Raw genomic sequence first — 15483 nt, forward strand, 5'->3', positions numbered from 1 at the left:
CGACTCACACGAGGGGATACTGGCATCTGTGGCCTTGATGAAAGATGGCCACCCCCACAACTCGCATGAGGCACTGCTGGCATCTGTGGCTTTCCCCCTGCAGGCCTTCGCGAAGTGGCCTTTCTTGTGGCAGTCGGAGCAGGTCGCGTTTCTTGCAGGGCAGCGCGCCCTCGGGTGTTTCACCTGGCCACAGAAAAAGCAGCCGGCGGCCCGATCGCGGGGCTCCGATGTCGCAGCCGGTACCGGGGGTGGCGGTCCCGATCGGGTCCGGGACGCCGACGCTGAGGTAGGTCCCAGAGGCGGCGGTGCGAGGGGTATTGCGGTCGGGGTCGGGCCCGAGTCCCAGGGTCGTGCAGCACAGTACCTGGAATACGCCTCGAGGTCCCGATGGGCCACTTCCAGAGAGCGAGCGAGGGCTGCAGCTGTGTTCAGGTCGAGGTCCTTTGATTCGAGCAGTCTTTGCCGTGAGTAGTCGGACCGAAGGCCTTTCATGAAGGCATCGCGGATATTCTCTTCAGTATTTTCTGCAGCCGTTACAGCTTTAAAGTCACAGTCCCTGCCGAGTGTTTGTAGCGCCCGTAAAAATTCATCTGCAGACTCTCCTGGCTGTTGCGGGCGGGATCTTAGGAGATGTCTGGCATACATAGAATTTACCGGGCTCCGGTACTGCTCTTTCAGCAGGTTGAGGGCGGCCTCATATGTAGTAAGGTCCTGGATGAGTGCAAATACTTTAGGGCTCACTTGGGCGGTCAGAACTCTTAGTTTGGATCTCTGAGGCACGCCGGATTCTCCCAGGTAGGATTCGAAACAGCCAGTGTTTGAAGTCGAGGGCTGAGTTTGCTGCCTGTGGGTTTAGATCCAGGTACGGCGGTCGGAGGGCTCGCAGCCAGGCCGGCTGCTGTGGCTGTTGTAGCTGGGCGTCTGACTGGTCGTTTGGCTGCTCCGTTAAAGACATTTCAAAATTTAGCCAATAAAATTGATATACCTATCAATTCATCCAATGAAAAGCGACGAGTTAAGACAGTAACTATAGGTTTTTATTGGCTAAATAACAGAGCCCACCCTCGTGGGTGATCGGATCCAACAAGGAGGAATACCAGCCAGTCGACCACCTTTATACCTGGGCAAGTAGGTGGAGCCATGGGCGGAGTCAGCAGTGGTCAGCCCAGGTATAACAGCGTGACAAGAGGCGACCTCGTGTAGTGATACAACAGTGTAAACAGTGATAACCATAGTGTAACGATATAACAGTGATAACCATAGTGTAACGATAGTGAACGATAAAAGTGGTTTACCACACACACACTGGAAAATGTCTTTGCTGATACAACTGCTATAATATGGAGTAACAACAGAAAATGCTGGAAAAACTCAGCAGGCCAGGCAACATCCGTGGAGAGAAAGAAGTCAACGTTTCGGGTCAAAACCTTTGTCAAGACTGGGAGAGCACAGGAAATGAAATAGATTAAAAGGCCGAGCTGGGAGAGAACAAAAGAGAAGTGAAGAGACATTAAGAGGTATTCAAAACGAGACGAGATAGTGATAGGACTGGTGGAGACAAAAGACGGCTCTAGATTAGGTGTGAAATGTGCTGGCAGAATGGGAGACAAAAAAAGGGGGGGTGGGGGGAAGGGCCAAAACAAAGGTGTGGATAAAAAGTAAAAATGTAATGGGGGCCGAGGTTATGATCTGAAATTGTTGAATTCGATATGGAGTCCGGAAGGCTGTAAAGTGCCTAATCGGAAGATGAGGTGCTGTTCCTCGAGTTTACACTGAGCTTCCGTGGAACAATGCAAGAGCCCGAGTACAGTGAGGTCCAAGTGGGAATGGGGCGGTAAATTAAAATGACAGGCAACCGGAAGCTCGGGGTCATCCTTACAGACTGAATGGAGGTGTTCCGCAAAACGGTCACCCAATCTGCGTTTGGTCTCCCCAATGTAGAGGAGACTGCATCGTGAGCAGCGAATACAGTACAGGTAGACTACCCTTTATCCGGACTTCCGAAAACCGAAACCCTCTAAAAACCGAAGGTTTTTTCGGTCAGCGTAAGTCGTGCGCATGACCCCCCGCAGACCCCGACCCCTGCCGACTTACGCTGAGCGTCAGCGCAAGTCGTGCGCACGACCCCCCGCCGACCTACGCTGAACGTCAGCGTAAGTCGTGCGCACGGCCCCCCCCCCCCGCCGACCCCGACCGTAAGTCGGCGGGGGTCCGTGGGGGGGGGTGGGTCGGCGCCGGCGGGGGTCCGCGGGGGGGCCGGGGCCGGTGGGGGTCCGCGGGGACGACCCCCCGCCGACCCCCCCCCGCGGACCCCTGCCGACCCACCTTCCGAAATCCAAAATTCTCTGAAAACCGAAACACGGCTGGTCCCGAGGTTTTCGGATAAAGAATAGTCTACCTGTATACTAGATTGCAAGAAGTACAAGTAAATCGCTGTTTCACCTGGAAGGGGTGTTTGGGGCCCTGGACAGTGGGAAGGGGGGAGGTGTAAGGGCAGGTGGTGCATCGCCTGCGCTTGCACAGGAAGGTGCCGGGCGAAGGGGAAGGGGTGATAGAGGAGTGGACTAGGGTGTCTCGGAGGGAGCAGTCCCTACGGAATGCTGAAAGGGGAGGGGAAGATGCGTTTGGTGGTGGGATCACACTGGAGGTGGCAGAAACGGCAGTGGATGATCCGTTGAATGTGGAGGCTGGTGGGGTGAAAGGTGAGGACAAGGGGAACTATCGTGGTTCCGGGAGGGAGGGGCAGAAGTGGGGAGACCAAACGCAGATTGGGTGACCGTTTTGCGGAACACCTCCATTCAGTCTGTAAGGATGACCCCGAGCTTCCGGTTGCCTGTCATTTTAATTTACCGCCCCATTCCCACTCAGACCTCTCTGTACTCGGGCTCTTGCATTGTTCCACGGAAGCTCAGCGTAAGCTCGAGGAACAGCACCTCATCTTCCGATTAGGCACTTTACAGCCTTCCGGACTCCATATTGAGTTCAACAATTTCAGATCATAACCTCGGCCCCCATTACATTTTTACTTATTATTTTTTATCCACACCTTTGTTTTGGACCTTCCCCCCACCCTTTTTCTCTCTCCCACATGGCAGCTGTCTCCCATTCTGCCAGCACATTTCACACCTAATCTAGAGCCGTCTTTTGTCTCCACTAGTCCTATCACCATCTCGTCTCGTTTTGAATACCTCTTAATGCTTCTTCACTTCTCTTTTGTTCTCTCCCAGCTCAGCCTTTTAATCTATTTCATTTCCTGTGCTCTTCCAGTCTTGACAAAGGGTTTGACCCGAAACGTTTACTTTTTTCTCTCTCCACGGATGTTGCCTGGCCTGCTGAGTTTTTCCAGCATTTTCTGTTGTTATTTCGGATTTCCAGCATCTGCAGTATTTTGCTATAATATGGGGATGGCAATTTTATTAATATTCAGTACATAGTAACGAGGTGTGAACTAATGAGGAAGGACAGCTGTTTCTGCCTAAAGTAAAGTGTCCTGGACAGGGGTCCAGCCCTTCCCATCAGACTCCATACCATACCTTTATCATTGTCAACTGTGGCTCAGTTGGTAGCACACTCGCCTCTGAGTCAGAAGGTTGTGGGTTCCAGTCCCACTCCAGGAACCTGAGCACACAAAGCTAGGCCGACACTCCAGTGCAGTGCTGAGGGAGTGCTGCACTGTTGGAGGTGCCGTCTTTCGGATGAGACATTAAACTGAGGGCCCGTCTGCTTTCTCATGTGGACATAAAAGATCCCATGGCACTATTTCTAAGAGGAGCAGGGGAGTTATCCCCGGTGTCCTGGCCAATATTTCTCCCTCAACCAACATCACTAACACAGATTATCTGGTCATTTTCAAATTGCTGTTTGTGGGAGCTTGCTGTACGCAAATTGGCTGCTGCGTTTCCCACACTACAACAGTGACTACACTTCAAAAGTACTTCATTGGCTGTAAAGCACTTTGAGATGTCCGGTGGTCGTGAAAGGCACTATATAAATGCAAGTCTTTCTTTTTTATTACTAGCACTATTTCACATTAACCAACAAGAATTCATCTCGCCTTTTTTTTTTTTTAATTGCCATTTTCTGTCCCACCACCATCACTTATAATCTATTCTACAAATTTATCACTTTACTAAACAAGTATTGCCTAAATTTCATATTTTCCTCTGACACCCATAAGTTTAAATCTTGTCCCAAGCTTTAAATTTTCCCTCCACATTTTTCTCGAAGGCATTCTTCCCACATTATCCCATCGCAAGGTCTACTCCCCTAAAATCCAGTTTAAGTTATTACCCATTTTGTCAACCTTAAGATTAATAACCTGACAATTAGAACCCACTATTCCCTTACTTTGACTTGGTTTATTAATCTCATTAGTTAGATGCAAATCCAATACTGCCTTTCCCACTGGGTTTCCCACACCTGCTGTTTAAGAAATGTATTATGAAGTAAACTCCCTCGCCAATATAGATTGTCCCCATTGTATGTCAGGAAGATTAAATTAGGAAATGCCTCTATGCTTCATCCAAAATAACCCAATAGTAAACACTGCAAAATGCCTCATTTAAAGAGGGAGGTTGGTAGGGAACAATACTGAGAGGTTGCAAGAATAAAAAATCTTGGTGTTATTGTGCACAGATTACTGAAGGTTCATGACCAATGTAGAGAAACTGTAGCTAAAACAGGGTATTTTGTATGAATAGAGCCATTCAATATAAATCAAATGACACTGTACGGGTCGTTGGTCAGACCACATCTGGGCCGAATTTTGGCTCTTACACACACGGTGGGTGAGATACTGGCCTTGGAAAAAATCCAGAGGCGAAGTACAAGAATGATTTCTAGTTTAAAGAACCTCAGCTACGCACAGGCTCAAGGAGCTTGGTCGGTTTACTTTAGAGGAGCGTAAACTTAGCCTGCTAGAGGTCTATAAAATGAAAAGGGATGGTGTAGCGGTTCGTGTAGATCGCCACTAAATAAGAGAGTTTGACTTCGACGAACTATAAATAAGTTGTTTATTTACAGGAACAGGTTAAATACATCAGGTAAGGTAGCCAGTAAGATGGCTGACTGTAGGAGCACGGTGGTGTAGGTCTTTCCCCAGCAGGGACGCCACGAGGACTCACGAGAAGTTTCCGAACCCAGCTGCCAGCAGGTCCCGAACCCAGCTGGTCCCGAACCCAGCCGCCAGCAGGTCCCGAACCCAGCCGGTCCCGAACCCAGCCGCCAGCAGGTCCCGAACCCAGCCGGTCCCGAACCCAGCCGCCAGCAGGTCCCGAACCCAGCCGCCAGCAGGTCCCGAACCCAGCCGCCAGCAGGTCCCGAACCCAGCCGCCAGCAGGTCCCGAACCCAGCCGCCAGCAGGTCCCGAACCCAGCCGCCAGCAGGTCCCGAACCCAGCCGCCAGCAGGTCCCGAACCCAGCCGCCAGCAGGTCCCGAACCCAGCCGCCAGCAGGTCCCGAACCCAGCCGCCAGCAGGTCCCGAACCCAGCCGCCAGCAGGTCCCGAACCCAGCCGCCAGCAGGTCCCGAACCCAGCCGCCAGCAGGTCCCGAACCCAGCCGCCAGCAGGTCCCGAACCCAGCCGCCAGCAGGTCCCGAACCCAGCCGCCAGCAGGTCCCGAACCCAGCCGCCAGCAGGTCCCGAACCCAGCCGCCAGCAGGTCCCGAACCCAGCCGCCAGCAGGTCCCGAACCCAGCCGCCAGCAGGTCCCGAACCCAGCCGCCAGCAGGTCCCGAACCCAGCCGCCAGCAGGTCCCGAACCCAGCCGCCAGCAGGTCCCGAACCCAGCCGCCAGCAGGTCCCGAACCCAGCCGCCAGCAGGTCCCGAACCCAGCCGCCAGCAGGTCCCGAACCCAGCCGCCAGCAGGTCCCGAACCCAGCCGCCAGCAGGTCCCGAACCCAGCCGCCAGCAGGTCCCGAACCCAGCCGCCAGCAGGTCCCGAACCCAGCCGCCAGCAGGTCCCGAACCCAGCCGCCAGCAGGTCCCGAACCCAGCCGCCAGCAGGTTCCGAACCCAACTGCCAGCAGGTTCCGAGCTCTGATGTCATGACGTCAAGAGTACAGGAGAGAAGCCTGAGTATAGTAACAGACACATACAGTAAGGTAAGTTAAAGGGAATTATGTATATCTCAATGTAAGGGACAACCAGTGGTACCGCCACAATGGAGTGATTCCTAATGATAGATTATTCCAGTTTAACAGATTGGGGAGGACCAGGGGACATGAGTTTAAACTATGTAAGAATAGGAAGAGACTGAATTCTTCTTTTTAAAAAGTGGGAAGAGGTTGGCTGGCCTGTGTTTAAGGGGGATTTACTGCCAAAGTCACTCAGAGTTCTCCCTCCTCTCCACACCCCACTGACATAGTTCCCATTCCTTGCGGCTCTCACTCACCCTCTTCCTCACTGGGCTCCTCACTCCGGTGCTGGGGGAACTGCAGCCGGATTCGCTCCTGCAGCCCCGTGTTGACCAGGCTGCCGGCCCGGGCCTGCGCCCGCGCCCAGTTAGACAAGCGACGGCGGCAGAGCGGGCAGTTCAGGTTGCTGATCTCTACCGTCTGCTGGAAGCAGCCCCGGCACAGCGAGTGTCCGCACGGCGGCGTCACCGGCTCCACCAGCAGTTCCTGGCAAATAGGGCACAAGCACTCGGCGAGGCTGAGCGCTGGGGCCGCAACCGAGGCCGGGCTTTCGGGCTCGGCTAGGCCGCTCCGTTTCTTGCGCCCCATTGCGGGCCGCTCCGGCTCCGCTTCAGTCCAGATTGGGAGCGGCTTCACGCCACGGTTGTTCCCGTTCCACCAGGCCCTCTTTGTGTAGGGTTGCTACTCATCCTCACCCCAGGGAGAGGGGAGAGGGAAGGGGCAAACCATCACCCACCGCTTCCCTTTCAAATGCCGCGGTCTCCCGCTCTCGAGCGCTTTCACTCTGCGGCTGCGCGTTACTAAGTTGCGCGCCGCAACAACCGCCTACACTGCAGCTGCGCGCGTTCGGCTGCCGCACTTCGCACTGCGGCTGCGCGCTCCGAGGTGCAGCCGTGCGTTTCCAGGTTTAACCGCCTCCAAATTGGAGTATTCTAATACAAAGGTGAAATATTGGCGGCGCTGGAAATCTTTTTCAACTTCAACTTGTATTTATATCGCGCCTTTAACGTAGTAAAACGTCCCAGGGCACTGCACATGAGTATTTTAAGACAAAAAAAATTGACACCGAGTTATATGAGGAGAAATTAGGGCAGACCGAAAACTTGGTCGAAGTGGTAGGTTTTAAGGAGCGTCTTATAGGAGGAAAGAGGCAGTGAGGTGGAGAGGTTTAGGCAGTGAATTCCAGAGCTTAGGGCCTAGGCAACAGAAGACCTATAAACAGAAAATGCTGGAAATTCTCAGCAGGTCAGGCAGCATCTGTGAAACGAGAAACAGAGCTAACGTTTCAGGTCGATGACCTTTCATCAGAACTATACTCGAAAGTTCTATTTGCCCAAAATAGCAGTTACCAATTCTCTGCCTTTTGATCAGAGGTCAGATTGTCTGTTTATGCTTTTAGCATGGTAGTGCCTAAAATAGTGTTCCTGATTGAATTTGCCCTATAAAGCATAGCAATTGTTCTCACATTGAACAACTTCTCCTTTAACTTCACTCATTTCCTCCAACCCTCTCTGACCCCGAATGATCAGTCCTCAGCAAAGGCCTGAGCTTCATCCCCTTATGCCCCCACCTCAGTGAATTTCGAGCTCGGCACGATGCTGAGCTCTTTTTCGTCCCCGTGCCCACTTCTTTGGCCAGGAGTCTTCCCCCCCCCCCCCCCCCCCCCCGCACGGCTGACCCTTTCTCCCACTTTCAGAATTCTCGTTCTACCTGGACCCCTCCCTCTGGCCTCTTACCCTCTCTAGATCTTTTCATTGCAAACTACCGCCGTGACATTGGCCATCTCCATTTCTCTGCTCCCCTCACTCCAACCTACCTCCCTCTGAACTTGCAGCACTCCATTCTCTCAGATCCAACCCCGACATTGTCATTAAACCTGCTAACAAGGGTGGTGCTGTTGTTGTTTGGCAAACTGACCTCCACCTAGTGGAAGCTGAACGCCAACTCTCCGACACCTCCTACCTCCACCTGGACCATGACCCCACTACTGAACATCAAGCCACCGTTTCCAAGACTTTCACTGACCTCATTTCCTCTGGAGATCTTCCCCCCACGGCTGCCAACCTCATAGTTCCCTAACCCCACACAGCCCACTTCTACCTCCTTCCCAAGATCCACAAACAGGACTGCCCTGGTAGGCCCATCATTTCAGCCTGTTCTTGCCCCACGGAACTTATCTCTTCCTATCTTGCCTCTATTTTTTCTCCCCTTGTCCAGTCTCTCCCCACCTACATCTGCGACTCTTCCAACACCCTCCGCCACTTTAACAGTTTCCTGGCCCCAACCGCCTCCTTTTCACTGTGGACGTACAATCCCTCTACACCTCCATCCCCCACCAGGATAGCCTGAGGGCGCTCCGCTTCTTCCTTGAACAGAGGCCCAACCAGTTCCCATCCACCACCACCCTCCTCCGCCTGGCTGAACTTGTTCTCACATTGAACAACTTCTCCTTTGACTCCACTCATTTCACTCAAATTAAAGGTGTCGCTATGGGTACCCGCATAGGTCCTAGCTATGCCTGCCTTTTTGTGGGATATGTGGAACACTCTTTGTTCCAGTCCTACTTGGGTCCCCTCCCTCACCTCTTTTTCCGGTACATTGATGACTGTATCGGTGCCGTTTCCTTCTCTCGCCCTGAACTAGACAATTTCATTCTCTTTGCTTCCAATTTCCATCCTTCCCTCACCTTCACATGGTCCATCTCCGACTCTTCCCTTCCCTTCCTCGACTTCTCCATCTCTGGGGATAGATTATTGACAAACATTCACTACAAGCCTACTGACTCCCACAGCTACCTGGACTACACTTCCTCCCACCCCGCCTCCTGTAAGGACTCTATTCCATTCTCCCAGTTTCTCCGTCTCCGCCGCATCTGCTCTGACGATGCCACCTTCCATACCAGTGCTTCCGACATGTCTTCCTTTTTCCTCAACCGAGGATTCCCCTCTACTGAGGTTGACACGGCCCTCGACCATGTCTGTTCTATCTCCTGCACTTCTGCCCTCACCCCTGCCCCTCCCTCCCGGAACCACGATAGAGCTCTCCTTGTCCTCACCTTTCACCCCACCAGCCTCCACATTCAATGGATCATCCTCCGCCATTTCCGCCACCTCCAGCATGATCCCACCACCAAATGCATCTTCCCCTCACTTCCCCTTTCAGCATTCGGTAGGGACCGCTCCCTCCGCGACACCCTAGTCCACTCCTCTATCATCCCCAGCACCCCTTCCCCTTCGCCCAGCACCTTCCCGTGTAAGCGCAGGAGATGCAACACATGCCCTTATACTTCCCACTGTCCAGGGCCCCAAACACCCCTTACAGGTGAAACAGCGATTTACTTGTACTTCTTGCAATTTAGTATACTGTATTCGCTGCTCACGATGTGATCTCCTCTACATTGGGGAAACCAAACGCAGATTGGGTGACCGCTTTGCGGAACACCTCCGTTCAGTCCGTAAGGGGGACCCCGAGCTTCCGGTGGCCTGTCACTTTAATTCACCACTCCATTCCCACTCAGACCTCACCATCCTCAGCCTCTTGCATTGTTCCACGGAAGCTCAGCGTAAGCTCCAGGAACAGCACCTCATCTTTCGATTAGGCACTTTACAGCCCTCTGGACTCAACATAGAGTTCAACAATTTCAGATCATAACCTCGGCCCCTATCATTTATATATATTTTTTATCCACACTTTTTGTTTGTGCCTTTTTTTCTTCTCTCCCACACGGCAGCTGTCTTTCATTCTGCCAGCGCAATTCACACTCCATCTAGAGCCATCCTTTGTTTCTTAACCTGTCCCATTACCATCACCTCTTGCCTTGAATATCTCTTAATGCCTCTTTACTTCTCCTGCCTTCCATCCTATCACAGACCTTCCCTTTTGTTCTTTCATCCCATTCCCCCATTTCCCAGCCCCTAAACTAGCTTTAAAATCTGTTCCATTTCCTACTTTTTTCCAGTTCTGACGAAAGGTCTTCGACCTGAAACGTTAACTCTGTTTCTCTCTCCACGGATGCTGCCTGGCCTGCTGAGTTTTTCCAGCGTTTTCTGTTGTTATAGTAATTGACTTCTTTAATTCATTCTGGGGATGTGGGCATCCCATCCGAATTGCCCTGGAGAAGGTGGTGGTGAGCTGCCTTCTTGAACCACTGCAGTCCATGTGGTGAAGGTGCTCCCACAGTGCTGTTAGGTAGGGAGTTCCAGGATTTTGACCCAGTGACGATGAATGAATGCCGATATATGTCCAAGTCAGGATGTGACTTGGAAGTGATGGTGCTCCCATACACCTACTACCCTTATTCTTCTAGGTGCTGGAGGTCACAGATTTATAACATGCTGCCAAAGAAGCAACTTGCTGCAGTGCATCCTGTAGATAGTACACACTGCAGACATGGTGCACGTGGAGGGAGTGGATGTTTAAACTAGCTCTTCTGCCTATCTGCAGGAGGCAAGTTACTGTGCTTTGTAAGGAGAGTGCAGCCAGAAGCCAGGAATGCTATTTTAGGAGTTGCTTACAAACAGCACAAACAAGGTATGACAGACCTGTGAGTTGATAGCACTGGTGTATAGAGGCAAACGGGTGCTGCAATTTAATCTCTGCTGCACAATGAGTTCAGGGCATGTGTCAGGCTGCAGACGGACCACGGCACTGAGGCAAATTGACAGCTCAGCTCTTTCGATCTCTTGGTGTGAAGTTCACAGGAGCAATTTATTGTGAAATGAATTTGCTTTCAAGAGTAATCTATTGAGCACATTACAATGTAGTGAATTTAAAAAATAAATGACTTCTCAGAGCTGAACTGTTCATGGATTGCAAGGCAAAAGATGCAAGATTAACTTGGATAGTTGGGACACATTGCAGCAAAATGTATTCTTTCCACCACTCTTGTCAGCATCCAAACCAGCACCTTCTTTTCCAACTCGGATGATTTTGCTTCTGGATCATGTTGAGCCTAGCTTCTGGAAGAACACTTGAGGATTTTGTTCTTCATGAGGAAGCATTTAGTTGAACTCACTCAACTTCAATAAGGATCTTTAATGTTTCTAGTCCTTGGAGCCTTCAATTGCATGACTCACCATAACTTTTTAACTCTTCCCCTTCCCTGACTCAGGTGCTGGATAATTTCGATTTAGGCAAAAGTTGATAGTCAAAACACAGAAAATGCAAGTATTTCACGCTGTGGACCTCTCAAAAACGATGGCCCAGAAATTCGGGTCCCAACGCGTGAGTACGGATGGAGTACTCACGCGTGGACCTGATGGAAGTGCCGGTTTCTTGCATGCACTACGCATGCGCGGGAAACCGGCATTTCCGATCCTCTGAACCGCGCAGGAGTCTGCGCGTACGCGTTGAACTTCCTTTTTTTTTTACAGGTTTGCCCGTGCGTGAAGGCCTCTACTTTTTGCACATCTAAAAACCAGGCATAAGGACTTCATTTTAAAAGGTAAGTGGTCAATTAACTTAAATTAGAACATTTTTTCCACAGGTTTATTATTTTTAAATACTTTACAGTAAGGTAAGTATTTTTAGCCCCGATTTTTTATAAAATTATTTTTTTCAAAAATTTAAATTATTGTTTAAAATAGTTATTTAATGTTATTTATAGTTGATTTAAATAGTGTGATTTTTTTTCAAATTTATTTTAAGGTTAAGTACTGTTTTGGGCGCCCGGAGTTTTCATGAGTTTGACAGTTCTTTCTGTCAAACTCATGAATGGACTTTTCCCTCCTCCGATTGGTTGCCCAGTGCTCACGTGATCCCAGCCAACGCATCGCACTAAGTACGCCGCTGGATCACGCAAGCACAGCGCGCCGGGAGCTGGACTGGGCCACAGACAGGAAATCCATGCAGGCCCAGGCCTCAACTGCCGGCGCGCTAGTTAACTGTAGGTCAGGGGCTTGCACCCGCGGGAAGCCCCCGACATGAATTTCTGGGCCATCATGTTGTGCATCTCGGGCAATTCGAGCAATTTGCTGATCCCTACTATGCATGACCCTAACCGGTTAGTTAGACCCTTTTACGTGTGGCTGCATTGAACAAGGAAGAGACTGTCGGAAGAGGTGGTGTCCATGTTAACAGGCTTTTTGGAACCACACTAATTCCTCTATATATCATTTTGAAAGAATTCCACCGTAGCTCTTGTATAACTTTCACTCTCTACTGGTGTCAGTCATGGCTCAGTGGTAGCACATTTGCATCTGAGTCAGAGGTTGTTGGTTCAGTCCCAGCCCAGAGACTTGAACACAAAATCCAGGCCGACACTCCAGTGCTGCACTGAGGGATCGCTGCACTGTCAAAGGTGTTATCTTTTGGATAAGACATTAAACCGAGGCCCTATCTGCCCTCTCAGGTGGATGTAAAAGACCCCATGGCACTATTTTGAAGAAGAACAATGGTGTTTTCCCCGTATCCTGGCCAATATTTATCCCTCAACCAACACCTAAAACAGATGATCTGGTCATTTATTTCATTGCTGTCTGTGGGAGCTTGCTGTGCACAAATTGGCTGCCGTGTTTCCTACATTACAACAGTGAATACACTTCAAAGGTGCCTCATTGGCTGTAAAGCGCTTTGGGATGTCATGAGGTCATGAATGGTGCTATATATATGCAAGTTCTTTATTTATTAAGAGAAACCAGTTTACTGCAATAAGGGGACAGGTGCAGCCTGCAATGTGGAGTACCTGTGCAATGTAAGAGGTCCTGGATGCTTCATGTGTCTGGAGTAACCACATTTGCAGCAAGTCACTCCAACCTCTTGCGCTCAAGCTTGTTGCTTTCTGAGCTTTAATGCAGCAGGTGGCATTCCATCACATTTAGGAGGCTGAAGGTTTCCACAAATGTTCAGCCCACAGGCAGAGTGAGTTAGTGAGGAGCGGAAGTAGGGTAATGAGAGGAGGCAGGAGCATCCCTGAGAGTGCTGAATTGACAAACAGGCATTCAGTACCCAATACCTGTGTCATGACAACAACTTGGAGGAGGGAAACCATCAGTAAAACCACTGTGCTGCAGAGTAAAGGGTTGCCAAAAACAGGGGAGTGAAGTGCAGAAACAGCATAGTAATAGAGGATTCCATAGTCAGGGGAATAGACAGGCACTTTTGCATTCGCAACCAAGAGTTTCAAATGTTCATCTGTGATACCTTCCAATTCTGGGGAAGGGTCCTATACCTGGAAACATAATGGCTCGAAATTTACGTTTGCGGAACTGTCAGCGTTCGCCGTCATTACTGTGTAAAACTGACAGCAACTTCTGGTCTGCACATGCACAGTTAAACATGGAAATCCTGACGTTGCCGTCAGTGATACCCTGCTCCTCCATAGGGTGCACTGTTGCAGTCTTCGCAGAAGAAATCAATTAGAAATCATTGATTTGATGTGAACCGCAACTTTGTATGTGCTATTCTCGCTGTAAAAAAAGTTAAGTCTTGTTGAATGAGGTGTAACTGAGTTTTAAATGCCATACTAAGTCATAATTACTGCTGAACAACCTCTCTGGCCCTGAAAAACTAATTTTATATTGTGGAGTGTCATTTCTTCCATTTCATGATAAAAATTTCATAGATTTTTTAAATAATTTTAAAAAATGTTTAATTTTATGATATTTCAGCTTCTACCTTAATCCCACATGTATATCCCAATCTTTACTTTGCTTTCTGTAAAATTATTAAAAAGTGAATGATAAAGTCTGCTTTTTACTTCCTGGTTTGCTGTCTGTGAGAATTCTTCAATGTGATTGGCTGCTCAGCCTGCTTGATGACATCACTGTTGCTGGACACCACAGATCCCCTATAGTTGGCGCCAGATGGAAAGTCATGGCGGAAAAGGGGAAATAAATGCCACAGAGCCCGCTAAAACTGTGGCAGCTTTCTTCGAGGTCAGCAGCGAGCGCCGTCACTTCACCGCTGACCGCAAAATCCGGGCCTTTGTGTTCTCTTGACAGATGCTGTCTGACCTGTTGAGTGTTTCCAGCATTTTCTATTTTTGCTTCAGATTTCCAGCATCCGCAGTATTTTTATTTCTGTAGTAAAGCTGAGCCTGCTGAGACCCGTCTGAGAATGTGCAGTGTGTAAAACTATGTCAGGTGTGGTCTATCTAAATGGGTTTCAGCGCAGCATGTGATTGGTGCTGGATACCTATGAATAATCAGCTTGCCTTGTGCTTTCAGTAGGCAGTTCCATTTGCGTTACAGTAGAAGCCTGCAAGTAATTAGAATTTTGAAAAAGGGGGAAGGTTTTTCCAGCACAAGAGTGTGAAGATCTCACCTGAGAGAGATTAACTTCTAGAGTTTTACTGCCTCGTCTGAAATCAAATCTGGATTCATTAGTCTGGTGCGCAAAGAATCCTTAGGCTAAATTAAGTTAATCTATGCCACATATCAAACAAAATAACATGTTTAGCTTCCCAATTAAAAATAATTGGTAGAAGGGTTAAAGTGGAGTTGAGGAGACATATTTTTCATCCAGGGGGTGGTGGGGGTCTGGAATTCACTGCCTGAAAGGGTGGTAGAGGCAGAGACCTTCGTCACTTTAAAAGTACTTGGATATGCACCTGAAGTGCTGTAATGTGCAAGGCTACAGACCAAGAGCTGGAAAGTGGGATTAGGCTGGATAGCTCTTTTTCGGCTGGCACAGACACGATGGGCCGAATGGCCTCCTTCTGTGCCGTAAATTTCTATGCTTCTATGAATCCTGGTTCTGAGATTCCAGAGGGAATTTCATTGCTCTATATCCTACACAGTTCTATCTTGCCTATTTTGCAAAGAATCAGCGACTTGATTTTATTAACACAAAGCAAAGGACATTACAATGTGGAACAATGAAGCCAATCCCCAGACAGGGAGGTTTGAGTTCTGCATATACCCTGCTCTTCGCTTTGGTCTAGGCCGCCATTTGTGTGTTTGGTCTAGTGACGTGTTGTTGCTCAGTTGCCACTTTCCTTCTCTGCCAACTGCACAAGATGGAGGAGACAGTGATGTAGAATGTGGCTGGACACAGCTCTGTCTAACACTTCTTGGACATTCTGGATGTACCTCTTTCTTTCCGGCGATGGGTAATACTCAGCCTCATTGCAGTGAGTCACAAAGAATGCGCACAGAGCCTGTACATCGGAGTCGTTCAGACTGAACTCCGGGAGCACACTTGTCCACGTGGCCTCAAGCTCCACATCCCAAACTTTCCTTCTCAGGATAGAAGACAGAGTGGGCAGAATGCTGGCAAAGCCTCGCTGTTTCTCCAACACACGAGAATGCAAAGACTGAAGCATGTCAACAACATAACTGAAGAATAAGTTGACTTCCACAAGTGTGAACCTATTAGATACAGAACAAAGGACAAAGTAAGTTGTGTAC

The 15483-nt window shown here is 49.7% G+C and overlaps 2 protein-coding genes across 3 annotated transcripts in view; both read right to left on the reverse strand.

Annotated features, from left to right (window-relative positions):
* The window catches only part of rnf168 (ring finger protein 168), a 48899-nt gene extending 41128 nt beyond the window's left edge, over positions 1-7771 (reverse strand). Inside the window, exon 1 of one of the 2 annotated variants that reach the window (XM_085990782.1) lies at positions 6394-7771. In XM_085990782.1, coding sequence (XP_085846908.1) covers positions 6394-6724 — 331 coding nt within the window. In that variant the 5' untranslated portion in view covers positions 6725-7771. The remainder of the gene's footprint in view (positions 1-6393) is intronic. The other variant, XM_085990781.1, reaches the window with a different exon arrangement.
* Positions 7772-14887: 7116 nt separating this feature from the next.
* The window catches only part of LOC147116074 (single-pass membrane and coiled-coil domain-containing protein 1-like), a 90184-nt gene continuing 89588 nt past the window's right edge, over positions 14888-15483 (reverse strand). The window contains exon 3 of the mRNA XM_085990784.1: positions 14888-15444. Coding sequence (XP_085846910.1) covers positions 15057-15444 — 388 coding nt within the window. The 3' untranslated portion in view covers positions 14888-15056. The remainder of the gene's footprint in view (positions 15445-15483) is intronic.

This window comes from Somniosus microcephalus, chromosome 6 (genome assembly GCF_052327205.1).
Source record: "Somniosus microcephalus isolate GS21.2 chromosome 6, FLI_Smic_1.0, whole genome shotgun sequence".
Taxonomy (NCBI): domain Eukaryota; kingdom Metazoa; phylum Chordata; class Chondrichthyes; order Squaliformes; family Somniosidae; genus Somniosus; species Somniosus microcephalus.